Source organism: Puntigrus tetrazona, chromosome 7, assembly GCF_018831695.1.
Source record: "Puntigrus tetrazona isolate hp1 chromosome 7, ASM1883169v1, whole genome shotgun sequence".
Lineage (NCBI taxonomy): Eukaryota > Metazoa > Chordata > Actinopteri > Cypriniformes > Cyprinidae > Puntigrus > Puntigrus tetrazona.
In genome coordinates, this window is record NC_056705.1 from 28,811,285 (window position 1) to 28,838,937 (window position 27,653).

Consider the following 27,653-nt stretch of genomic DNA (forward strand, 5'->3'; position numbering starts at 1 on the left):
TATTTCTATTCATTGAAGAATCCTGCATCAAGATTTATATCAGCTAAAAAATCAGCTAAAACGCTAATATTAATAAGAAATGCTCCTCGCGGATCAATCGTAATATTAGAATGATTTCTGAAGGAACATGCGACGCTTAAGACTGCAGTCAGTCACGGGAATAAACTGCTTATTAAATCTTCTAAATATATTGGTAATAACTGACAATATTACTGGTTTTACCGTATTTTTGGATCAAATGCAGCCTTGGTGAGCATCAAAGGCTACTTTCAGAAACATTAACATACTAATATGATTAACAGTTATGATTTAGTTTATGTGAATACACACTCAAGGTTGTTTGTAATTAAAATTATTTTATTTTGATTTCTGATTAAAAGATGACGGTTGATAAATTCATATTTCACATGTCACTCATCTTTAATTAAAGAAGCTTTATCATTTATGATGAATACATTGTGCCATATAAAAATGTTTGCATAATACATTAAACATACCTAATATAACCTAATAATACAAACACCATAAACATAAAATGGTAAATCACCCTGTACTTTATACCCTGAATATGACTGAACGGTTCCGGTGTGACGCATAATATACCACAGATTTCTACATTTTCTATTCTCTTAGTATTACAATATTTACTGTTTACTCATATATTGTTCATCAGTTATATATATATATATATATATATATATATATATATATATATATATATATATATATATATATATATATATATATATATATACATATATAAAAGTTAAGGATTTAGTGTATTTGACTTGACCTTTCCGTGCCCGATTAAAGCAGGCCAGAGTGGGTGGGATTCAGCTCGTGATTGGTCGGGGCGGTTATGAGGTCAACATGTCTTCTTTGCGAGGACGGCCAGTGGTTTGTCATGCACTGCCTTATGTTGAAGAGCAAAGCTGGATGGGGTCAGAACGCCGAGGCCTGCATCATTCACCTGACCCATAAGCACATAGTTCACTCCTATGAAGTAAATTCAAAACAAAAGGTCAGTGACAATAAGAACCAGCGAGATGATCTTTAAATGTAGTACAGTAACAGAAGGCAAGTCATGCACAACTGTTTTCGTGTGTTTCTTTCACCTTTACGCAGCGCGGGACACTTGATGCATGTTGCTCTCAGCGTGGCAGACGTGGTGGGTCCTCTCTTTCTGAACTGAAGTCTACCTGCTTTATAGACCTTAATGACGGACACCTCGACGTCAGCACTTCCTTGAGATCCAGGGGTAACTGATGTCACTTTACCGGTCAACACTGTAGGAGATATACGTGAAGGTAATGGGATGATTGCATGCATGAACTAAAAATGAACTACAGCATTTATTAACCTTTATGTTCATTTCTGCATTCACTAATGCATTATTAAAATCACAAGTTGTGTTTTTTAACATTAGTTAATGCACTGTGAAGTGACACGAATAAACAATGAACAACTGTACTTTCATTAACAAAAATTAATAAACAGTGCATTATTTATTGTTTGTTCATTTCAGTTAATACATGTAAGTTTTACCAAACAGCTTAGTAAGAAATAATTATATTAGTACAGTAATATTTCAGTTGAGTAATACAATAATGAAACATTAAATATGCAGTGATTTATAATTAAAATAAAAACATTTAATATGTAATGACAATAATAATAGCAGACAACATATAATACTAATATTGTTATAGCTGATGCCGTTATTAATAAGGTAATAATGCAATTGATAATAATATAATAATTGATAATACAACAAATAATAACAATTATTTAAAAAAAATGTTTTTAATTATTATTATTATAGTTTGAGTCTTGACCATTACATTAGCTGTTTATTGTAAGTACAGTTCTAAGATCCATCAGCACTGTATGTGTGAACAGCTGTCTGCACTAATGGCTGTGACATGCAATTAGGGGAGAATGAAGTAGATGGAAAAAGCAAGATGAAAGGGATATAAATGAAGCAACTCACCAAAATGACTGGGGCAGAAGCGGGTCAAGAGGGTGCCTATTCTCTTGCATGGTAGGGAACACAATGGGTTGGCCGCTGAGGCTTAGAAGAAACCGATAAAATCATAAATATAATAATAATCTAACACACACAGAGAAATACTGGACGGTCATGCGCGATAAGTATTTGTACCGGCTCTTGTTGTTGTTTTGTTCCCAGGTTTAGAGATGGGACTGGTCTTTGGCTTTGTCGTTGGTTTGAGACCAGGCTTTACTTTTGGCTTTCCTGTAGTGCTTGACGGTTTCGGTCTGACTGTGGGTTTAGGTGTAGGCTTCTTTGTGGGTTTCGCTGGCACTTTTGCAGCAGGTTTCGGTGTGACTCTAGCGCCGGATCTTGTTGGGGGAGTAGGTCTGGCTGGTTTGGGCTTGGGTGCAGGTTTTGATCTCGGTTTAGGAGTTGGTCTGGGTGGTGCAGGTTTAGGTGTCCTTGAGGGAGCTTTTGGGGTGGGTTTAATTTTGGGCTTGGGTCTTGCTGGTGGAGCGGTGGGTTTGGTGGGTGAGGTGTCGACTCTCGGCCCGTGCACTGCGTCCAGGGTAGCTGTTGCTGAGCGGGAGCCGCGGGGAATACTCTGGTAGTGAGCCAGAAATCCTGCAGCCGTCACACTCAGGTCCGATACGAAGTGCACCAGCAGATCGTTTCCATTGGTCACAACCGCACTGATATACAAAGAAATGCAAGATACGTTATTACTAAACGCTAAAACGACTGCAAATAACAGCAACAAGTCCCAAACCCCCCCCCAAATGAGCTCCTGGATCCATCTTCCCTAAGACAGTGGGGTTTTTGAATAGGTTTTTGGTGCATCCCTGAAATAATTTTTGTAGAATATGTTCACATCACCAAAGTCACTAAAGTTGTTCTGTGCTTATTAAGTATTTTTTAGAATCAAGGTAGGAGATAAAACAGATTAATGTTTCCAAGTGCCTCTGTCAGTGTGATAATTCTTTGTTTCTCAGTGATTAAGAAAGCTGAAACCTTTTCTATTTTGCCTCCTGCTTTAATTCTAAGAAGTAGTTGGCATCTAATTCAGGAGAGAGGGCGGTGATCTGCGACATAAAATACATCAGTAATACACCGCTAGGGACTGCAGAGTACAGAAACTCATCTACTTTTTAATTCATTTTTAAGCCTAGTTATATACAGTATGCACTCAGGCTCTTGCAAACCATTCTAACTCAAACTTTCCGATTTGTAGATTTCAAAAAACCACCAAAAGCGTTAACTTTTTACTTCTGTTTAGCAAGTTGCGCACATTTGCGATTAAGATGATCTTAAGAAGCATGAACGTCACAGAGCTTATTTTCTGCAGTAATCCAAAAGCCGAAATACCACGGTGGCTTTCTGGCGAGGTGACCAGACCCATGCTAACTTGAGGGCCGGCCTTGCTATTTACACAGTGTAAAAAGAACCTATCGCTATTTTGTTTCCCCCCCCAAAGACAATTTGAGATGAAAACCTTTTGAAAGTTAACATCCGACATTATCAGCATGTTTTTTGAAACGGATAACTACGTAAAGAGAAAGTATTTCCTAATTGGGAAGCGCATTCTTTGGCTGAGCTTCCCACGGGAAGACTGACCTCGCAGAAATCAACAACATCCTTTTCCTGGGCTGATAAACTGCAGAATCCCTTGTCCTTAGAATAATGTTGGAAGGACCCGTTTAATGTCACAGTGTATGAATAGATCTGAACGATATCTGGTGCATTGTTGAACTCACTCTGGCACCGTGTCTCCGCAGAATTTGCCAATACGACGAGAGTCATCCGTCTCTCCTCCGTTGAACAGGGCCACGTAGTCATAACGACAGTATGTGTCTAATTCCAAGTCCAGCTTCTCGAACTTAACCTCAATCACCTGGGCATGGACAGATGCACACACACACACGCTTTAATATGTAGCTATGTAAGTAAAAAGCTAATTTTCTGAAACGGGTATAAAGGCTCTTTCATGCACTTTTCATGCCGCTCTCTCGCTCTCTCTCTTTCCATGTCGCACCTTGTGCGCTTTCGCTGAATGAGCTCTTTCATATATTCTCTCATGTAGTGTTTGTGCTGTCATCATAAACACACACTAGAGTTCACATGCGCCAAATCTCATAGCGGCACGTCTCTAGTAAACCATATAATCAGTTCTCGGACGGTCGCTAACGACTAAACAGATTGAGAGAAGAGAAAAGAAGCTGTGAATTGATCGTTGCAGGCTGACCATGTTGGGCTCCACGGATATGTGCCAAGAGCAGCTGATGCCTGCTGGGTAATCAGATTCTGGCCAGTTCGGTGTCTTCAGTGAACCTTGAGGCTTCGTCAGTCTGCCACCACAGAACTGATTCTCTGTAGGGAACAGGGTGGAAAGAGAAGCAAAATCACAGACGGAAAAAGAGAAATAAATTAATTAAATTACATTTTTTTGTAAAAAAGAAATTAATGCTCTTGCTCAGCAAGGACGCATTAAATTGTTAAAAAAAATCTATTATTACAAATAATATTATTATTGATATTTCCTATAATTTACTTTAAATAAAGATGAATAAACAAATTCTATTCTTTCTACTCATCAAAAAGATTCCACAAAATTTATTAAGCAGCACAACTGTTTTCAACATTAATAATAATAATAATAATAATAATAAATAATAATTCTTAAAATCACTATATGACACTATAGACTGGCTGCTGAAAATTCAGCTTTGCCATCACAGGAATAAATTTCATTTTAAAAATATATTCAAACAGAAAACTGTAGCCTCTGTAAACTTCTTAGTAAGATTTTCCTTTCAAAAGCGTAAAAAAATTAATCATTTTAAACAGAAGTTTATTAGTATTAATCCTGAGGAGCAATTAATGTCAACCGAATGTTGAAATCTATACTTGGCAAATTGTTTAATTTAATTTTATTTATTGTTGTTTATATTTGATTCACAAATAATTTGGTTTGGTTCATTTTAGAGTAATAACTAAAATCTAAATAATGATAAAAATAGGGATCCCACACCCATTCCTGTAGGATTTTTAAGCACAAAACATCTGCAAAAACTGTAAAAAGTCATCCCACCATCGACATGTGGTTTCCCCCCACTGAAAAAAGCCAGAAATCCTCTTCCTCCTGTGCTGCTGTCAGACCCCATCTCCAGCATCATGGTGTTGGAGGTGGAGATGAGGGCTCCGGGTCGGAACGTCCCGCAGAAGCGGCCCAGTTTCTGCACCGTGTACGAGTGTCCATTATAGACATCCACGTAATCGTAGCGGCAGGTGGGATCCGCCTCCAGATCAAAGATCCTGAACTGGAGCATCACAACCTGACCTTCTGGAACCTGATGGGAGAGGGGAAGAGACGGGAAAAGATGAGGCTTCAAATGGAAGAATGCGGAAGAATCTGTAGGTGATACCGGGACTTACCGAGATGTACCAGGTGCATTTAGAGTTTGCTTTGTAATGAGAGGGGAAACCTTCACTAGCCACAAACCCTGAGTCTGTCGTCAAATGACCACCACACAGGAATACAGGCCTGCAGAGAACAGAAGTGAAGGATAGATGTAGTTTGATTCATGTTTGATGCAGTAATGTCTTCACTATTGATTAAAGTGTCATAATAATTCATTAAATTAATAATTTAAAAAATAATGAATTACTGTACCTTTTAAATGTTTGGGGTGGGTAAGATTCGTATTGATTGATTGAAATATTTTATGCTCGCCAAAGCTGAGTTAATTTGATCAGAAACACTAATATTGTGAAATAAACATTCAAAGTTAAAGTTTTGTATTTAAATATATTATAAAATATAATAAAATGTAATAAAATATAACTTTTGTTATAAAAGAAAGTTAATTAATTAATGTCAGCCCTAATTTAAATATATTATTAAATATAATTATATATTCCTGTGATGGCAAAGATGAATTTTCAGCAACCAACACTCCAGTATTTAGTGTGACATGATGTGTCAGAAATTTTAATTGTAATTACTTTTAATATATTTCATAATATTCGTATTTAAGTGTGATATTTTATATTTTTGGTGAAAAACATCTGAATTATTTTTCAGGATTCTCTGAATATTCAAAGTAATTCCATTTATAAAAACATAAACACACACACACACATATATATATACACACCGTAAATTCTGGACTATAAGCCGCTACTTTTTTCATAGGTTTTGAACCATGCGGCTTATACAAAGGTGCGGCTATTCTGCAGATTTTTTCCCACCGCTAGGGGCGCTCTAACCGGAATTAGAATCAAAACTAAGACAAAATAAATGCAAAGAAGAATACGCTACTTCCGCTTTAGCAGATATAAGTCGGTAGAAGCGGATAGAAGGACGACAAATTACCAATCCTGTCAAACTTTATCTTTTCAAATCCTCACCCCTTCATCATGGAACCCACACGAAGAAGTTCGTATGATGCAAGTTTTAAGTTGAAGGCCATCGATCTCGCTGTACAAGAAGGACACAGCGCCGCTGCTCAGAAGCTTAGCGTCAATGAGCCTATGGTGAGACGCTGGAGGAGGCAGCGGGAAGAGCAACACTTTTTTGAATAGAGCGGATGCGGCTTATATGCAGGTGCGGCTTGTTTATTTTTTTATTTTTATTTTTTTTTAAATAGAGCGGATGCGGTTTATATGCAGGTGCGCTTTATAGTCCAGAATTTACGGTATATATATATATATATATAGTATATATATATATATATATATATATATATATATATATATATATATATATATACACACACACATTAAAGAACAAACATTTTAAGATGTTAGTGTTAATAATATGCCAATAACAATATGCCACTAAACTCTAAATACAATAAATCACATACAAGAATGCGTAAACAAACACGTCAAAGCATTTTAAACAATGCCAGTCACAAGCGTCACTGTTTATTACAATCCTCTCTGTATGGATCCTTCACTTACTTTCTCCAGTGGGTTATTTTTGGATCCTGTTAGCACGTTTATTGAACTTGCCGTGCTTTAATACTGCCTGCTCTGTCATATTAGAAGGCAATAAACAAACCGCAGCCAACTGAACAGATGTGAGCTTACAGAGAGAACCATTTAGATAGCGTCTTTTGATAATAGTTTTCGTGGAGTTGAGTCAGTCCGTCTAGTCACACGCACGAGCTGACCGCACAGTTTTATCATTCAGAGACACGAATAGAGTAAGCGATGAAATTTACATAACACCAGAAAACAAAAATCCACGCATATTTAAAAACGCGTCAGGCCTTCAGCGTTCAGACATGCGTCGCACGCAAACTATCGCCCAATTAGACAGGTGCTGCTTTTTTTGGCTGGTTACCGCTAATGAATTATTTTGAGGACTATTAAGACTGAGGAACAAATGTGGTGGTTTCTGTGGCATGTCGTGAACATTGTACAGCCTGAGCGGAGCAACGCAGACATTTTTGTTGATACTGTAAAACAAACCTATGCTTGAAATGGCCCTGAATCACGATAACGTTCACGTTAAGATTACTTTTTGTGTTGTATCATATCATATGATAGCTTTGTGAGGAACTGCGTGAATGTGTGACAAAAATACTGTCCAATGATTTGCGTTTATTTTACCAGTTCCCTGCAGAAGTAATACTGTAAGTGATTTTGATGCAGTGGTTGCCAGGTAATTGCACACCGATCACCAAAAAATCACTAAAAACGAATCACTATATACGACAGTGACACGTTCGTGGTTCAGATCAGTAAGTAAATAACTTTATTTTAGAAGGGACTTGCAAGATTGTATACGACTTTATAACAAAGACTGACAATGACGTACAAAAACATAAGAATTTAACTAAATGTTTGATTTCAACTTCTTCTTTAATGTAAAAGTAAACTAAAAACTCGTCCCAAAATCTTAAACTGAACTCATGTTGACTTGAAAAATACAGTAATTAAATCTGACCAGCACTTTTCAGGACATTAAGTGTTTCCTGTCTAATTGAGGGTTGCAGAGATACGTTGTAATCAATGTTTCCTCAAACTGTATTATTTCCAGCTCTAATCCTGCTTTATGTGAGGCTTGGATGTTAACATATCATGATGAATGCTTGCATTCACGCTCTCTCTCCCTCTCACACACACACACACAAATGTGCGAGTGCACATACAAAAACACTCAAACCGTCACGCACTTACCTTGTGAAGTTGGTCTGGCTTTGTCCACGCACCCATCCTAACCCCAAAAACAGAAGCCCCAAACGCCACACGCGCAAACCACCCCACATCCTTCTTCTCAAAGAGGCACAGAGAACGAGTCAGCGAGGGAGCGGAGGACAGGGGCGAGTTTAAGGGCGTGGAGGATTGAAAGAGGGATTCAAGAGAAAGAGTGAGAGGGCAAACAGTTAAGCATCCCAGATTCCACTGCTGTGAAATCAGAGATGCGCGTTTAAAATCGAACGAAAAACTCGAAACAACCGCATGCCTATTCAGTAAGTCATATTTTAAGGACGCATTATGTTTTGCTTCCTTTTAAAAGCCTCAAAGATATGCGATTTTGAGTGTGATGCCAGTGCAAATATGTGTTGTTGGGTTTTCCTTGTGGTTATGTGCTGTGTATCTTTCTTTCTCTGTGTAGGCCCTTCGTTGCATTGCGGTGCAGGGAAAGAATGCAAGTCGAGCCAAACTTTCTTACCAGGGCACTGGCACAGGCAAACATGTTATTAAATGCCTTTTATATAAAATCCCCTTTTATATCTCTCGTTTAGCTCTGTGCAATAACCATCATGCTTTTGTACGTGCATGACACTTATTTGCATGCGTTTGTAATTTGTGTGCGTGTGGGCTTTTGTTTGCGACTGGAAAAATCTGTGTGTGCGTTTTTTATAGCTCCGTGGACGTTCTGGTCCACCAAAAGCCTACGGTTTGGTATGAAAACCGCTTATTTTAATTCTCTCTCCAAAGCGCGCAGCTTACTTTTCAATCGTATACGCTCTACGTATTCTTGGAATATCTGCAGACCACAACAGCGTGAACCATAATCTTTTTATTCTTTTTCATATATAAAGAAATACACAAAATACTTACAAACTGTTCCAGGACAACTTGAAGTCAAAGAGCACGTGACCGAAGCTGACAGAGAAAAGGTAAAACGAGAGGAGAATGCCTACAACGCTTTTTCCGTCGAAGTGTTAGTTCGCCCAAAATAATAAATAGTCAGAATTTGTTCAGTATCGCGTTTTTTGTTTTCTAACCTGTATGACTCTGTAGAACATAAAAGACGACTGCGAACTATTTTGGGTGAACTACCCTTTCAAACCTCTGTCTTTTGACGGTAGAGTTCACATACAGACCATTAAAAGCCTCCACGCTTTCCACCCAGTAATAGGCGGCGGCTTTTTCCCGCCCGTGACCTCTGTAGCTTCCCTTCGCTAAGTGCTACTCTACGAGAAGATGCCTTGAGCTTTGAAAGTTCACGGTTGGCATGGTTACTGTACTGACATCTAAATGGTGAAAGTGAACTGTAACAGACCGCCGAGACTCTCTGTGGAGCTGCAATGCGTATCACAGAGTTCATCCAAGCTTTAACAATGAACAATTTTGCACCAATAATGTATAAAAAAATATACATAATCGAAAACAAAAAAAACGTGTTGTATGTGTAAATTTGGTCAAAAACTCCTACTTTGTATATATACCTGTAAAAAAATTATAACATTTCCGGAGCATTTGGGAAATGTCCAAAAGCACAAGGTGAGAAACAGTTAGACTGTCCTCAAAAGGCAGTGAATCTGTTCTCCTGTCTAAACGCACATCTTACAACACCTAAATCAACGTAACACCACAGAGATTAAAGCTCCGTCCATACCGATAACGATAACTGTAACCGTAGCTATATTAACGCCACACCAAGGGAGGATAATGTTGTTTATTTATAAGCGTGAGCTGTCATTGGCTGCGTTTAATGATCGAGCTCTTTAAAGACTGATAATCTGGGAAAAAAGTCATTAGCTGCACTGTGGACCTCCCTATTCTTTTTCACGAGTAGACGATTAAAGCTTTATAGTTACGGTCATGGTTACAGTTATCGTCCTTGGTGTGAAGAGCTCTTAACCCATTCTTCAACATTTGAAATAGTTGTTTAGCACGTCACAAAAATGGGTTTCTGCAGGTGACTAGAACTGGAATTGAACAGGTGGCGTCACGGTGGCGAGTCGAATCCAGAGCGCTCTAAAGCTACATACCCTTTACGTCCCTCTAACAGATCATACCAAAATATCCAGAGATTTTGATAATCACAGTCTCTCAACAAAGCATTTCTGCTTTACATTCATCATCTGTCAGCCTTCCCGGCTAATTAGCATTTATTTATAGAAATAAATACAACTGTATAATTTAATGAGTACACAAAACATGTCGTCAGACTCATTGTGTCTTTAGTGTGTCATCTGTGTAATTGAGGCACCCATTTCCTCCTCGATCTGGGAGGCCACTTCCTGTTCTTCCATCATCATTTCTTGGTCGTTGATTTGTGATGACAAATTAGTCCCATCGTTCTCAACTTCTCTGTCTTTGCAAGTCTCGTCTTGTCCTTCGGCCTCGCTCTTCTCCATGGCTGCGTCTGCCCGGGTGTGTTTCTCAGCAGCGGCGCCCTCTTCTGTCACCTCTAAAACGCTGCAGAACTCCATCTCGTGGATCTCCACGTCGAAGGGGGCCGCAGACGGGACCGAGGGAGAGGGCCTACAGCCCACACATGCCTGGGAGACACATCGCGTGTAAATCAAACAATCACGACTGAGTGTTTAGTGGTGTATCGTGGGAGTTATCGTCTGGGAGGCTTAAACTTACAGAAATGTTGATGGCACGAGGCAGGCGTCCAGTACGGATCCAAGGGTGAACCTGGCTCAGCTCGCTCTTCTGCTCCTCGGTGAAGCGAGGCTGCTGTTTCTGCATGGCTCTCAGAGCAGCGCGGTCCTCTTTCAACACAGAATCTCTGTCTCTGTCACGAAACACATTTATTTGGTTGGTTGGTTAACTATTACCATGGAAATGCTTTGCTATTTTGTGTGCATGTGATGTGTGACATTTTACGTCGTAACGAGATGCACGTGTTTGACTTAACTTTGACTTAGTTCCATAATTTTGAGGAAGAATTAATGTAAAATTTTCTAGGCGTGCCAAACAACAACAACAACAAAAAGTTCCAGTTACAATAAACAGAACATTATTTGAAAGTTTTGTTTAATTGTTGATTTGGTTCTTGATTCAAAACATAAAATGCAAAAACCAAAAAAACAAATCTATAAAAAAAAGTAAATGATTCTTTTAAACGAAGCTGTCACGTGGTTCCCGACTCTTGTGATGTAGTGAAATGTGCACAGTGTTGATATTAACCGGATGGGCAGCTGGTAGGTCATCATAGTCTTTTCGTCCGTATTGGCCATGAGAAGCCAGATGGGGTCTTGTAGGACGCATTTGATGAACTGTGCCTCTCCGTCACCCCCTGCTGTCTGCTTGCGAGAGTGGCTGTTCTCTGATGAGTCCACGCTGCCGAAGTACTTGCTTGTGTGGCTGCTCTGACTGCTTCCTGTGAAGTCAACGAAAAAGAGAAAAATTAACTATTTCAAATCAAGTAACACTTCTTAAGTAACAACTGCTGAATGTTTACATACTATATATACACATTAACTTTTATTTAGATATAATGTTTTGCAGCCCTTATATACACTGTCTAAAATGTATCCATTTATAACTTTATTGAATAAATGTATCGCCGCTTACTAGTTCCGCTTCCTGATGAGCTGCAGCCGTTGGACCCAGATCCAGAAGACCCAGAGCCCGACCCAGAAGAGCCTGTGCCTGATGAGCCAGAGCCTGAGGCGGCTGAGCCGGTGCCTGAGCGAGAGTCCTCCTGTAACAGCAGGTCTAGCAGATCACTGGAGGTGGACATGGCGTCTTGATTGGACTCATTTGTTTCACCCTGCAAAGGACATTAAAACCACAGACCATTACTAAACGGCATGATTAAATAAATTACATCAGGATCTTCACAGCTGATTATTGAGAATGCTCTCTGATGAATGCTACGTGTTCTGATTTAGAAATCTTTTCATAAATGGTAAAACCGCTCTCTTATTAGATTAATCTCACAGAGGCTGTCAAAAACACATCGGTGTAACATTTCAATGCCCCAAATGTATATAGAAAATTAAGGGAGATTTTTACTAAAATAATTTCAATAATCCCAAAATGTCTTCATTTTCTTCATGCAAAATACTAAATTCTTTACGGTGTATAAAATAATACTATTATTAAATTTAACAGTCAGACTAATATGCTAATTAATCGCTACTAAATATTGCTCTGGTATCAAAATCAAAACAGTGAAATTTGACTGTTATTGTAATCGAATACTGAAATATAAGCTTGTTTTAAATAATCAGTAAGCAAATTAATCTGATTATCCATTTTCTTACATTTTCGTTCTCTTTTGAGTCCACCGCTGAACCTCTCTGATTGGAGGAGGCCTGTCCTCCAGCTCCACCTCCTTGTCCCACCATGGGAGACGTGGTCTGTTGCCCTGATGTCACCTCAAACCGATTGCTTGGAGACTCTTCCAGCTGCAGCAGATTCAAGGGCGAGGAGCATCTAGACTGAAAGAGTGGAGACTCTGCTCCTTCTCTCTCAGGGGCCTCTCTTTGGCTGTAGGATTGAGGGGTGCTGGAGCGAGAGTGGGCACGTGGGACGGGGGTCGGGACCTGACAGGGCGCAGGGGACGCTGTGTTGACAGCAGCGAAAGGGAAAGCCGAGTTTGCGCTGTAGAAGGGCTGAGGCATGCCCATGTTGGGCTGTGGGAACATGTAGTTGGGTAATACCAAGGCCATCATCGGGTGGACCATGGGAGGTGCCATCTGTGAGTTCTGAAGGGGGAAGCGTAGCCCCGTCTGTATGTTGGGGTCTGGGACATGATGGGAAAGAGGAGGATAGACAGGATATAAAGGAAGGATGCTAGGGGGGTACGGGACAGAGGGAACGCTAGCTTGTGACCCTGAGGTGGGCCAAGAGGAGGAGCTGGCTGCAGGACCCATTGGTATAGAAGAATTAGAAGGCCTGTCCAGTGCGGGAACCCCTCTTAGTGGGCCGGCTGGGCTACGAGACCCTGTCTGCTCTGTTGTTTCTTGGTGCTTCAGTCTTTTGCCTCCTCGACCGCGTCTACGCCCACTACTGCCTGCTGCTGGGTAATCACGAGAGCAGCGCACACCTAAAAAGAGATACCGCACTGGTCAAAGGTTTGGAATAAATAGGATTTTCTCTTTTCAAAAGAATTCTCATGTCCTCATCAAGGCTTTTCATTCATTTGATCAAACATACAGTTAAGGCAGGAATATTGTAAAACATAATTACAATTTTAAATAACGGCACTCTATTTGAAAGCTTTAAAATTAAATTTATGCGTGTGGTGGCAGAGCCGAATTTTAATCAGTCATTCAGTTTTCAGTGTCTTAGTAGAGTAAAGCACCAAATGACTATATTGGAATTATTTCTGATAATATGAGTTATTATGGGTGCTCAATTATTAATAACGATTATTAATTATCTCTGCTGAAAATAGTTTTTTTCTGCTTAACATTTGTGGAAATTATGGTATTTTTGTAAAATACAAAAGCTCAATGCACAGCATTTATATGAAATAGAAGTTTTTTTACATTTTTAATCTTTTTAATTTTTAGCTTCCTTGCTGAAGAAAAATATTCTTTTTTTAAATCTTTCTTACCCCAAACTTTAAAGTGTTAGTGTGTCTTGCTTTCCTCCAAAAATACTAAACAGCTTTTTTTCCCAGTATTATTCACTATATCTTTGATCAAACAAATGCAACCTTGATTAGCATTAGATAAATAATTAAGAAGAAGAATTTTGTGCCGTGTTAGTTGTTGCATGAGCACATCCTCACCTCTTGCTAAAGGTGCGGTTGCTCGCCGGCGCACAGCTGATGTCGGGTCAAACACTCTAAGTTTGCTCAAGTCTCTGAAGCGGCACATGAAGTTCTGCTCCTCTTGCTGTGTGTGAGCCGACAGAACCTCTTTTGTGAGACCCAACCTTTCTCCTCCAGCTACCCCTGTTCCTCCTCTTCTCCCTGCATCTCTATCAAGAGCAGGGCTAGGGGGCAGAGAGGGCATCGTCGTGGGAGGAACCTGGGGTTGAGCGGCAGGAGGAGCAGCAATCGGAGTAGGCGGAGCTTCCTCCATTATGATATCTGTGGGAGCCAGGCAAAACAAAAAGAGGGGATGAGATTAAAAAAACAAAAACAAAAATAGTACCCCAAAAACTGGTCACAAGAACAAAATAAAGGCACTTGATTGCTAAGATAGCTGTGTTGTATTATGCGTCTTTGGTGTCCTTTCTAATTCCTCTGAGATACACATACACTTGCCCACCTGACTCAGGAGGTTTCTTGTCCCCCACATGGACGATGGTGCTGCTGAAACTGCATTGAGAGGTGACCGAGGCTACACTTTCAGCTTTACTGTGCATGGCCATTGGGGGTAACAATGTACTCTCCTCTACCAGAGACACGGACGGACCTGCAGGTTAGAGTATCTGTTAATACTAGTGTTGTTGTCAAGACCAACTAAACAGAGACCAAATCGAGACCAAGACCAGAGTGTGATGAGACCAAGACTTTGAGGGTTGAGACCAAGACATGACCAAGATTTTGAGAGTTTGAGACCATGACAAGAGCAAAAACAAGGCAGGACGAGACCGAGTCAAGATCAAGACAAAACCAACTCAATTATTCAATTATTCTGAAAGACCCACATTTACTGTCTTTTCAGGAATAACTTTTAACTCTGGGTAAAGTTTAATCGGTATAATACAATAAGCAAGATTAGCCAGGATTCCTTTCACCCAGGGTTTAAAGTGACCCAGTGATAAGCCCTTATCGAGCTGTTACCAATGAAATAAAATCACTAACAACACAATTCATCTTTGCTCTGTGGCACAAAAGCCACATCGAAATTAATACAATTACAACTTCAGAAATATTGTTGAGATTTATCTTTTAAAAATAACATTTTGAATACAGAAATATAAATGGAAAAACTAAAATTAATATGAATATCAAACTAAAGTGGCCAGTAGGCTAGGAGCATGTCAGAGTAATCTTTTCAGCCAATTCACTCATAGCAATGGATTCATTCAGTATAAAAAAAATAATAATAAAATCACCACCGTGTGTTGCTCAGAAACTTACAAAGGTTTTTCTATGGATTTGTTTGGAGCTTTTTTGGTTATTTGTATTAGTTTTAGTGAATCTTTGGCAGTTTCCCCATTGCATTCTGACTGGGCACAGTAATACCAAAAGAAATTAGAAACGAGTTAATGATTGCATTTGAAGCAGGACGTTTACATCATCACATTAACGTAGTTAAATAAATCAGACAATGCACCAGCAATTAGTGATATCTCTGCAGTTGTGGTATTGAAAGGTTCTTTTAATCAGAGACCTAGTCAAGACCTAGTACAAATGCAGACCTTAAGGCCTTAAAAAAAAAAAAAAAAAAAGCTTTAAATGGATAGTTCACCAAAAAATAAATACTCATCCTCATGTTGTTCCAAATCCGAGTGTAATTAATGACAGACTTTTCATTTTTTGCGTGAACTATTCCTTTAAAATCAGTTTTGATCGCTACACATGTTAATACACAGCATATCCTTAGCACTGCGGTCTATATACACTTTATACCAACTGTATATAAACCGTTTATAAAATGTTACATTTAAACCTTGGTGAAAAAGACTATACTACTGACATCTGAACAGTATTGTATATTTTACAATGTCAGCTGCCAAATTTAGTGCTATTCTAATGCAAACACTACCATTTTTTGTATTTGTTCAGTATTAGCAAATAAATTTGTCAGGCTCATATATAATATATATAAATATAAATCCTATGAAGCTGTTCAGAAAGTCTAGCTCATAAGCATTCTTTTGCAATGCTTTCTCTTGATTAAAATCACTTAGGCCTACTGGCCAAATGATACATTACATAACCAATATTCATGAGTCAAACATTCACCATAGTAGTGCTCCTTAGTGATGTGCTGGTGTTTATGAGGTATTCTGTGCTTTGTCAAAAACATGGGATTCGCTAATTAGAATATACATGCAATTGTGACCTTGTAATATTTATGTAAACCTTTACATAAATAGCTCGTGCTTAAACAGGCACTTCAGGTTTCTTCTGGATCAAAACCGGTGTCGATAAATAAAATCTCAATGGTAGTCGCGTTGGCATAGATTGTAGACATGTAACTGCATTGAATTAGTACAGTGCTGCTTTAGTTTATCATTGGAGCATCACCTTTAGCATTGCCTGGAGCGTCCTGCTGTTTGTCATCATCAGAGGTGGAAGAGGCAGTGCAGGAGGAAGAGCCACACTTCCTCTTTACTGTATTTGGGACGTTACAGCTCTCCAGATACCTGATGAACCAGATAAAACCATGAGTCCTTGGACTCCCACTGGATTGTTATCAGTCAAGGACTAAAGATGCTCACTATACAATCCAATGATTAATCAGAAACACACGATCAGTGATAGACATCACAATAATGATTTGAAACACAAACCTTATGATGCTATCCAAGCAGTTGATTTGCTGATAAGAGTAGGTGGTGGGCGGCTCCTTCTGCACAATCATGGAGGGTGCAGAGCTCTTAGAGGGAGCAGCACTAGGACCGAGACAACGGCCCGGCTCTGCTGCTTCAGCTGCTTGCACAGCACCTATTTATGAGAGAACATCTTAAGACTAACAACCTTGAAAAAACGTAACAGTGTAGCCAAAGGCTGTGTCCTTACAGATACTATGAATATACTGTGAGTAGCTGTGTACCTGCGGTGGAATGTTTTTTAGGAGGAGGTCGATTCCGGGATTCAATGAACACTTGTTGCCCGCTGGTCTTCACCATGTGAACGTCTTTGCAGATTTGCTGGAAGGTCATCTGTTTGAAAAGCGGTTAATTTAATTTAAGTGTTTACTATCCATCTCTGACCTGCCTTTTATGTCTACGAACAATACGAACAAGGGCCTTAATATTTTACAGTGCTCAAGGTCAGAAGAAAGTTTTACTATTTTTGAACCTGCTAAATGAGAGGCTTACATTGTGAACGTAATGGGGTCTAAGTACAGCGTCTTTAAGCACTCACGGGTTTGTGGAGTTGCGAGGGGTCCTCCAGAACCGGTCCACTGCTGTCTGATGAAGAGGCGGCGCTGGGCTGGTGCTCGTGGGATCCGTTGCTGGCCAGGCTGCCGTAGCCTTGAGAGCTGCCGCTGTGGACGGGCTGCACCAGGAGCCTGTGGATCTGCTCACTGAGCTGAACGATGTCCGGGGACAGGGTCCGCTCCTCCAGACCCCTTGGCAGGGTAAAAACGTCCTCGTTCAATGGAGAGCTGGAAGGAAGTAATCCAGAGGTAATTGTGTACATGTACGGAGTACGATAAGTAGAAGATTTCTTTCATTGGCTCACTTTGAACAGTGACTTTTTCTGTGGTACATCAATACCATTTCCATTAAATCATTCATTCCAAAAAATTGTTCAAAAACAATCAATTCAGAATTAAAATGTTTTATTGTGTTATGCATTTTCAAAAGGGACCCATAATGACAATCATTTTAATTGCTTCCCCTCTTTAATGAACTGAATGACTGTGTGAAGCAGTAATAATGCGTGCATGTACACAGTATTTGTGTGTAGAAGCAGAGTGTTGGAAGAAAAGCAGAAAAAAAAAAAGAGAGGCCTTGGGAAAAATATTGAGCTCATGAAAAATCTGTCCACATGACGGAGCATGTGCTTATGTGTGTGATCGAGTGTGGACACATTACATACTGGTGTGTAGGTGGTGTGTGATTGAGGAATTACGTGTACATGTCTGTGTGTCTATACTGTGCACATGTCTAGAAGTGTGAAAAGGGCAATCGAGGAGCGCAATGAAGATGGAGCTAATTTTGCATATTTACAGTCCAAAAATTACACTTCGCTAACATAAACAACTGAATAATAAAAATTGTACTTATAATTGCAGCCTTGGTGAGCATAAGAGACTTATAATTTACTACCTTTAAAAAAAAAAAAAAAAAAAAAAAAAAAAATCTAATGATCCCAATTTTTTTATGGTAATGTATTAATATACGATCATTCTCTTGTGAGATTGATTTGAATACATAACATTACATAAAAAGTGAGGGTTTGTGAGTAAATTTGTGGTTCTTACGTTCTGACTTTGTGGCGGCCAACAATGAAGGCCACTTTCCTGCTCCAGGGGTTAATGAAGGAGGACCAAGAGGTGTCGATGGTGAGATACTCTCCATTATGTGTGCACATCCGTAAGGGAGCGTGATCGAATGGCTGCCCTGCAAACTGAAGAACTAAGAAAGAAAGGGAAAACATTTTAATGAAAGAAAGGAAACATAGGTTAGAGAGAAGAAGGGAGAGTGACTCACTTTTCTTATGGATGGCCACCATAATGGGTCTGTCATCTGGATGGATGTACAGCAGGACTGGGGTTCCCACCAGGTCCTGAGGCAGGTATCCCAACAGAGGAACTGCCCGCTCATCCACCTCTTGAAAGAGACAGCTGGGAGTGTGGCTGGTGGTGAATATCCTCTTATCTGGAGGAATGCGAGGGGCTGGATGGAGAGAAAGAGAGAACGAAACCCAAACTGAGCTTAGTTTGTATTTTTCCATTTGGTTCAAAACATCGTAAAAAAAATAATATACTCGCTAAACAAGAAATGCACCTTCATATCCCGAGTGTACTCTCTCTGCGATGAGCAAACAGCAGGGTTGAGGGTAAGCTGCGTCAGAGTCTTGGAGCGTGAGCAGGTAGGGGGTCAGTCTGAACGGGTAGTACCTCACATCGCCACTGGTTGAAATGTCTCCACTGATTCGACAAAACATGGACTTCTCTTGGGTGCAGTCCACAGGTGGAGAGACTAGTGAAGAGAAAGATTGTTGTTGTTTTTAATTGTATCGCATGGCCATGACTGGTCTTGGTGGTCCTGGAATTAAAAAAAATTAGGTAATACACCATGCACTAACATACCAGAGCCGATGCAAGAGGCCCAAGGAGGTAGTTTGCAGGGTGCTGTGTTGCTGTAGAAGGTGCTCACATCCTGGGGGGCCAAAAGCTCAGAAAACAAAACCCCATGAAGCTTTTCTGGCTTACTGCGCAGAAGAGAGGAACCCTGCGGGGATATGTACACAACCTTCCCTGACAGGAACGAAACTGCCATTGAGAAAGTGTCCTGCACATGAGAAAAATAGATTTTTTTTTGTATCTGCATGACTGAGAAAAGAAGGGTGTGATTTTAAAGAGACAAAATGGAGAAAGGAAATAATTTTGCCACCTAGATCATTTCTGATGCACCTGTAACTCTCGTCTTGTCTTTGTTTTTACCGACAGACTAAAAAAAAAACCCAGTAAGCCAGTAACTGCATTGATGAGACTGAAAGTCAACGTACTGTGTTTTTGAGCGTGTATTCGGAGGTGATATTATCCAGTTCTTCCACAGTGAAGGTGGAGAGATCCAGACTACAGCCATGGCACTCTTCAACATTCCACTGATGATAATACTCCTGATTGGCTGCAAGATTCAAAGAAAAAAATTAATCTTTGACATTCACATACGTGGACCCACAAACTCCATTCCTATTATAGTTTAAATGTGTAGTTCCTGCGCTTCTAGCAGCACCGACATTTTTATCAGTCTACAGATGGCTCATGTAAAGTTGAACTGGAGAAATAAATTCTCACTATGAAAAAAAAAAGTTGCATGCGTCATACCTTCAACTCAATTCAAGCTGTTGTCTTTTCTGTCAAAACCAACATATGAAACTCCCACTCACCCCTGACTTGTCTGACACAGCTGAGGGCGTATTTGAGGGCGTTAAGAGTGCTGGAGCGTCCCTTCATTTTTCTCTCCGGTGGCAGACGAATCTTCAGCTCATTCAGGGCTCTCATCAGCTCTTTCTGAGTCTGGATGCGAGCGGACTGATTACTGCTGCAGCCGCTGGTGGATGGCGGGTCTTGTTCAGAGCTGGTGCTCAACAGGCTATAAGCCAGAGAGCTGCTGGGTGGAGAGGGGCTGTGAGAGTTTGAGCTGAGGCAGAAGGGAGCAAAAACAAGACACTTGGTATTACTTTTTAGAATTTAACAAACATGTTTACATTCTAGAAATTGCTTTTCAAGCATTCTCATTTGAATTGTTTATAAGTGAATAATAATTTATTCATCTAAATCATTTCAGTAATCTTAAGGCACCCTAGAATGTTTGCCCTATACTGGATTATAGAAGGAAGGTAGACTCAAAATAGGAAATTAAGAATTATCCTGAACCACAAATTGTTTAAAAAAAACCTTTTGGCAGATAAGTACCATAAAAGTGTAAAAGTGTAAGAAAAGTGATTGTTTGTGTTCTATAAGTCTCAGGAAGGATGCAATAGCTCTCTAGTTCTCTAGTGTCTTGTAACCTTAAATGCCATATTTGATATAGAAACTTTAGCAGAGGGGAGATTTTTTTTTTTAAATACACACGTAGCTATTGTATGGCTTTAGAAAACTTGAACAATAGCGATGCACAATTTTGTGATACTTTGTTATTATTATAAACTTGTATGGAAAAGATATTCATACTTTTTTTTTTTTTTTCCAACTAATCTTAATCCTTCGCACCAACACCCTCTGATTTTCAAGATTATTACTGAAATAAGACATAGTGGGACTGAGAACTGATCATTTTCTCTCTCACCTCTTGTTGCTCTCCGTAGTCTCCAGACACATCCCGGAGTCTTTTCCATTCTGACTGGAGGAACTCTGATAACTTCTGTTTGACTGTCTCCCTCTGGATCCATTCCCTCTCTCCATCCCTCCTTCACTTTCCCTCTCCCCAGAGTCATTTCCACTCGATAGTCCATCCGTATCGTCAGAATTTGTGCCTCGGTTATCACCCGAGGACCCTTTGGGATCTGATGCCCCTCCTGGAGATGATCCTGTCCCGCTATTCACCGGATTCGATAAGAGAGAACCCTCGCTCATGCCGCAGGATCGGTTTACAAGCCCTGCCTTCTTCTCGACCCCTCCTGCTCCTCTATCTGTATCATTGCTGGGGGCCGAGTCTGAGTTGTCATCCCTCATAATAATACTGTAAAAATAAGCAGTTGCCGAGGTGATAGGATTCACCTGACAATAGATTACACAGAGTTGAATGAGTTCACTATGTTGGACTGCTTGAGCTACAGTGGGAAATCATTTTGGTGCAAATATTCTTCACTGATTTTGCCCGTAAACAAAAATCATGGTGTTTCTGGGTGTCTCGCCACCCTGTCCTTTGTCTCAGCTCCTCTAGAACCTCAAATCAAGTAGCGCAAGTACTGAAATCGTTGTTCTGCTCAGAAAAACAGACACGGCTGGTTGTTACGAAACAGACTTGGCTGCTGCTACGGAGGCAGATGGAGTGTGACAGTGCGAAAAAAAAAAAGGGTAAAAAACAGCCACTGGGAAATTAGGCTTCTTGTTGGGGTCTGGCCGTTCTGTCTCCTTCTCTTTGCCCTCTGTGGTACTCTATCTCTTCTCGAAAGACAGCTGCCAGGAAAAAAAGGAAAGGTAAGTATCAGACTGAAACATACACATGCACAACAGGACATACTGAGCCGGTTAGTCATCTTGTATTAGACCCTATAAAAGCTAATGGATAATATTATTGGAGAACAGCTTATTCTTTATCATGAGGTGCTACTGAAGGATGTTTTTCTGTAAGGTAAATTGCAAGTTGTCAGCAAATTCTGCACAGACTCAAAGGGGTGCTGCACGTGACCGATCAGATATTTTACGCTCCCAGTTGGCCACTTTTTCTAGTCTCCCTGGTAACCAAGAATGCTATGTAAAACCACACTCTCTACCTTCCCTGCCTTCAACCACGCAGACTTGTTTTTTATCATTTTCCAACTACATGGAACAAAGGATATATGAGTGACACACGACATCAGTGTTGACCCACATTGTCTTTCACACTGACAGTGATTAGGGTCAACAAGTTGGACTCCGTTTGTTTCATTTGTGATGCACCAGCTTTGATTCGATTTCCAATTTGAATGGGTTATTTGTATTATGATTATTCTGGATATATATATCAGGTACAGTACATGCCAAAATTTCTCAAGAAAGAAAAAATTCTGTAAAATACGCATGAAAGTCAGTTGGTATTACATTACTATAATACTGAAGGTTACAATTAACTCACAAATGCTTAAATTACTCTTTTTATATAATAATAAAGTTGCAATTACATAATTACACTTTCTACTCCAATTAGTTTTTTGACATATAAACATTTAAATGGTGGCAGTCCTAAAAACACAATGGATTTGTAGAAACATAAACACTGAAGAAGAGTGAAAATTATATAATTTTATATGGCGCATTAGCAAAATGCTAATGTTAATGGGTTCATGGTTACCGAATACTTTTTCTTCTGAGAAATGATTGTGACGTTACACGGTTATTTCCGACTGATCTTAAAACAGCATGCAACTTCCACAGTTACATTTATTCTCTGCCTTTATCCCTCAAGAACACTTAATCTCATAAGACAGCCAGGCGTTGAAGTAATATATATACACACACACTCTGAGTGTCTGTGTTCTGTCGGACTTGTTCGTACTTCCTCTTTGGGATTGTTAATGTCATCCTAATGATCTGATACCATTTGTGGAGCTACTGAATTTAGACCTGCACACAACTGTGAATGAGCATTTACTGTAAATAGCGTCTCTAAGCGAGCGATAGAAGCGAGACTTAAAATTTTGCACGTAGGTAGAACCTAATTCTAAGCCCGTCACTTATTCTGAAGCATATTAGCGAATGGCAAAGAATAATTGCACAGGAAAAAGGGGTTACTGGTTTCAAAAGAGGTAGTGCATGTAAATGTGGTACTTAGTACTGGACTGAAACCCAAAAATTTACGTTTAACCATAGAAAGAGGTTTCTGAACTATTTATAATTTACTTAAATGGCTGGTTTTCCAGACATAGATTAGGAGTATTCTAATTCTGCACAGCTTTGATCAGCATGAACCCTTCGGCTCACAACTAGCTTAAACGTTCAACAAGCAATTACACACAGCACAACAAGCGTAAAGCTGTTTAAAAGGCATTTGCCTTGCAATTAAAAGTCTGAGACATCACTGATAGGCCAAAAGTTCAAATCACTACCAGGCTGCTGAAAGTACAACAGCCGTTTCTGTAAAAAGCACACAATCCGTTTTTAAAACTGATCCACACTTTCAGAGTAATGCGTCCGTGATGGGGCAATTTAATAAATAACTACAAGGTAAGTGACATATATTAATGTCCCTCGTATGATTTGCTGAAGGAAAACAAACATATCTTGCACAGACATGCAAGATGCTCACAGATGATGCTTTTATTATGTCGGACCATGTGTTTTGCTCTTCATGGGCCAAATCAGGGAGGTTTATTTGAAATGAATGTGTGTGTGTGGGTGTTTTCTAGAACACACACTTATGACATCCGCTCTGCACCCGTTTATACTGGTCCATGTTCGGCAAACAAACAGAAAGCTGCATCTCGCATAGATATATAGCTACCACAAAACTAGAGCTACACAATTCTCTCTTGTAAATCTTACAATTATGCGTAGTGGAGGTTTGAAGGCACTGGAAGAGCATTAATAAAACACTATATTAATATATTTTTCTTTGGTGCGGCACAAATTAAAGCCTTAATGTATTAATGGTGTAGAAAGTGTTCCTTTTGTATTAAATAAATCATTTTAAAAGACATATAATGATAATACACTACATTAAATACAGATTTCCCAATTACCCTGAAATGGTCTATTAGTTTGAAATAACTAAGATGTTAAAAATCATGCGTTCAATCAATTTATATTGGCACCATATCATTCATGTCCTATTCAAGAGCTGTCTATTAAAGAAAAACTTGAAAAAGAAAAAAAAAATTCAAAACTCAAAAAAAAAAAAAAAGCAGGAAGGAGAAGTAAACTATTGTTGTAAAAAGTAATATGCCGCTGCGTTCCCACACGAACAACTTACATTCCCGCTGGGTTCGACTGACGCTAATGCGGACGTGCACGGATGAAGGTGCGGAGAGAAGACTGATAAACTGGTTACATTATAATCAGGCGCGTTCAATCCACCGGGTATAAAACACGTCACACCCTGTGCCTTCGGTAGATTTTTACTAAGCGCCACCGTCGCTGCTTCCGAAGCGTTTCGCCATTCTTGTCGTGATCCAGTGGCTCGGTTGCGCGCGCTGCCCGTCAGACTCGCCTCCGCCGCGTGCGTGATAAACACAAAGCGCACGTGTCCGCTGATTCCCTCGAGCTGAGCGCTTCACTGATTGGTCGCTGCGGATGCGAAGCGCTGCCTTTTATTGGTATGTTATCTATATCATTTTTTTTAAATCTGATAAATCAGAGTTTTAACTGACCGATTTTGCAAATTGGCATAGATCACATATACATATACACACACACACATATATATATATATATATATATATATATATATATATATATATATATATATATATATATATATATATATATATATATATACACAGTTTCAATTTAAAGCGTGTTAAAGCAATTTTAAGTTTCACATTTGTGTAAATAGCACAAGCGGTTTATTTCCTGTTTGCACCTCGAGAAGACGATGGCAGCGAAAGACAGTTAAAAAAATGTAATGAAAAGATTTCTGGTACACATTATCTTTAAAGTCTAGTATTAATACATGAACATATGAGTACATATGTTGATTGTCACACTAGTGGCCAGTGGGATAAAAGTGAACTTATAATAATAATATTATATTATATAAGTAATAATATAATAATATAAATCCAATTGCAGTTGTTAGAGAAAATTACACCAAAATTGTGCAATGATAAAATACCGCATTAAATTAAAAGTTGAAATGTTACACATATGTTACTGTATTGATGTTTTTTTACTGGTGGCAGTAATACAGAAATTGCACGATTGAATTTACATAAGTGAAAATTTTGAAATATGCTGGTGGTTGCATTTTTTGTATTTTATAACGATGTTATACAAGTATTTTATGAATAACAGTAGTAACCATAGAATGTGGAATGTGATCGGTTTAAAACAGCTGGGCTAAGACTGACGGTCTTTAACATTTATTAACAAACAGAAAGAAGGAGAAAAAGAAGAGAAAAATCAGATCAAGAAATTGTGCAGAAAACCTTGCCAGATGAGACCAGAACCATAGCCAATAATGGGATGTGGCCAAATCAAGCCATCTCTGGCATAATAAACAATTCTTTTACTATTATTTTTTGTTTTTCGTAATTGGTTTATTAACCACAGAAGTAAAAAAAAAAAAAAAAACGAACAAAATTACTGTTAAGAGTTCAAATAAATAAGGTCAAAGGCGACTTTAAATTCATCGTCTGAACATGTGTCTGTCGTACTGACTTATTGCTACTGTTACTTATTTACAGTAACCCATACACTAAATGCAAACATATGTGAAAAAGTGGCAGAGTTCATGCGGTGCAGTTTCTGCAAAAGTGCATGACCCAAGTTATCCAAAGCCTGGGAGCATTTATTTAAAAACAAGGTCATAAGCATATGGTTTCATATGTGGTGTCAGGTGCTTTGACAGATTGCTTATGCTTGGTAACGTGGAGGTGTTTTTCTCTGATAGACTCAATCTATCTAGTAGTTTTAGCTCTCTTTGGTAGATGAAACTATAAGAAACAGTTGTCACTGCACAATAAACTAGGAAATAAACTGGGACTACATTTCTTAAATGTGAACCGAAACTAACCTTATCTCGCCAAAATTTGCTTTAATGTGCAAAGAAAGTCATTTTGTTACCAACATGAGATGCATCACATATTTTTCACCAAACTGTTACCCAGTCTTCCATAACCAGACGTTCGACCAACAACATAAAGTCTCATGTACAGTTCATTTAAAATTGTTCTAGTTGACTGAAATAATAATAATCATAATAATTCAGTGGCACAGAAGTCCTGGTCCATGAACAGCTGCACAGAAAACACTGAAATAAACAGGACAGTTTTTTATATACCAAAGATAAAATTAGGTGAACTCTGATAAGCAAATACAGCAAAAGGACATTTGACCGATACAGAAAGTGAATGTCACAGACTGACCTCCCAGTCAAACACAAGCAGTAAGAACTGGGTGAGTGGAGCACCGTATATTCCGAGTGTAATATTACATGTCGGTTACCCATCTTTATTTATTCAATATAAATCCCCGGGGGTGACCTCGTACCCCTCAGATTTAACTCATAGCTTTAAAAATACATACAGGACTGCTCTATCTTGGCCCTGACGTCCACAGGCCACTGCAGTTCCTTCACAAACCCCTAGGAGTTTGGGTGAGAAACACTCACGCAGGTCTTTTTAAACGCGTTACAGTACAAACCCAGAAGGATGACTTTCCTTTACTGCATTGCAATTATTACACATCACAAAGCGTAGTTTTAGCAGGTCACTTATAAATCACCTTACCATCTTAACCACGATATTCTTTGCAATGTATTACTATATATAGGCGAGTGGGGCAGCTCGTCACGCGTTTGACTCCATTCAGGTTATTAAAAACATCCCGTGCTGTATTTTTCCCCCTCCAACTCACTCTTACAACCCGATGGCGTTGCGACGGTTTTAAAAGAAGTGTCATGATGAACTAAAAACACGCCAAGACGACAAGAGATCGTGATGATACTTTAAACACCCTTATGTAAAGCTTACACGACCGCAGGGCATTTGCCTCATGCAGTTTCCCACAGTTCGCTAAAGTTCATTTCCATCTTTCATTGAACACGGGGATAGAGATTTTAAGTCAAAGCCAAGAAACGCTGTGTTCGGTCAGCCGTCACAGTTTCGTCATACCTTGTATGCATAATGCTACGTCATCAAAAATGTGAATAATCTTAAATCTAAAGGAAATTAAAGCTGCTGTCCGCTTTAGGACATAGTAAGATGGCGTGACATAAGGTATGCTGCGTATTCCGACCAGCCACACCGTGTGCCTTCTTTTGCAACGGTCGACGGTTATTCGGTTAGCGCTCATAAACCGCCTTCTCTTCGACCGATTTAATGTTGTAAACACGTAAATATAAACGTAACTTAACGGGCCGTCGGAAACACGAGAGGTTTAATCTACACAGAAGAAACACGCCACGCATAACCTCGCAGCTGGCCTTACCTCGCAGATCTCGCTGTGGCGTTTTCTCTTGAGCTCGTCTGCTTTCACGCGTCGTGAGAGTATTACAGTGTATTCCAGACGTTACGGAGTCCGCGAAATATAAAAACGACGTTTCTGCGTATGTGGTCCGCTGACATCGCGCTGTTGTTGTGTGTTAGAGATCTGTGTTTCCCCATGAATCCAGACACACACGAATACACGTGCTTCCCAATCTGTCTACAAACCACTTGCATCGAGGAATCCTATTGGCTGTGCTCGTGGAAAACGACGCATTCGATTGGGCGTCTCCGCCCATTCACGGCGAAGTGTTCGCTGATTGGTCAACGCAAAGGGCGCACTGCACACGTTTCATCTGTTGTCAC

At 39.5% G+C, this 27,653-nt stretch overlaps 2 protein-coding genes and 1 long non-coding RNA gene across 4 annotated transcripts; 1 reads left to right on the forward strand and 2 right to left on the reverse strand.

The window, feature by feature from the left end:
* Window positions 1-8,626, reverse strand: pcolceb (procollagen C-endopeptidase enhancer b). The gene is made up of 9 exons (XM_043245111.1): window positions 8,180-8,626; window positions 5,426-5,534; window positions 5,082-5,340; window positions 4,236-4,360; window positions 3,748-3,884; window positions 2,162-2,685; window positions 1,991-2,071; window positions 1,116-1,286; window positions 1-996 (listed from the first exon to the last, which is right to left on the reverse strand). The coding sequence occupies exons 1-9, from the start codon at window positions 8,266-8,268 to the stop codon at window positions 866-868; spliced, it is 1,626 nt and encodes a 541-aa protein (XP_043101046.1). The 5' UTR covers window positions 8,269-8,626; the 3' UTR covers window positions 1-865.
* On the forward strand, window positions 6,338-9,976 carry LOC122349172. The gene is made up of 2 exons (XR_006251432.1): window positions 6,338-6,596; window positions 8,619-9,976. It is a non-coding gene; the product is annotated as an uncharacterized LOC122349172 (long non-coding RNA).
* per1b (period circadian clock 1b) lies at window positions 9,012-27,499 on the reverse strand. Of its 2 annotated transcripts, XM_043245109.1 has the most exons (19): window positions 27,292-27,499; window positions 20,792-21,624; window positions 19,890-20,143; window positions 19,506-19,627; window positions 19,087-19,288; window positions 18,782-18,976; window positions 18,485-18,670; window positions 18,256-18,409; window positions 17,190-17,433; window positions 16,876-16,984; window positions 16,613-16,766; window positions 16,347-16,465; window positions 14,416-14,562; window positions 13,932-14,234; window positions 12,457-13,241; window positions 11,762-11,960; window positions 11,375-11,567; window positions 10,829-10,979; window positions 9,012-10,737 (listed from the first exon to the last, which is right to left on the reverse strand). In XM_043245109.1, exons 2-19 carry the CDS (start codon window positions 21,175-21,177, stop codon window positions 10,417-10,419), a joined length of 4,224 nt encoding a protein of 1,407 aa, XP_043101044.1. In that variant the 5' UTR covers window positions 21,178-21,624; window positions 27,292-27,499; the 3' UTR covers window positions 9,012-10,416. The 2 variants fall into 2 exon arrangements, with proteins under 2 accessions (XP_043101044.1, XP_043101045.1); XM_043245110.1 differs by lacking the exon at window positions 14,416-14,562.
* Between the last annotated feature and the right edge of the window lie 154 nt (window positions 27,500-27,653).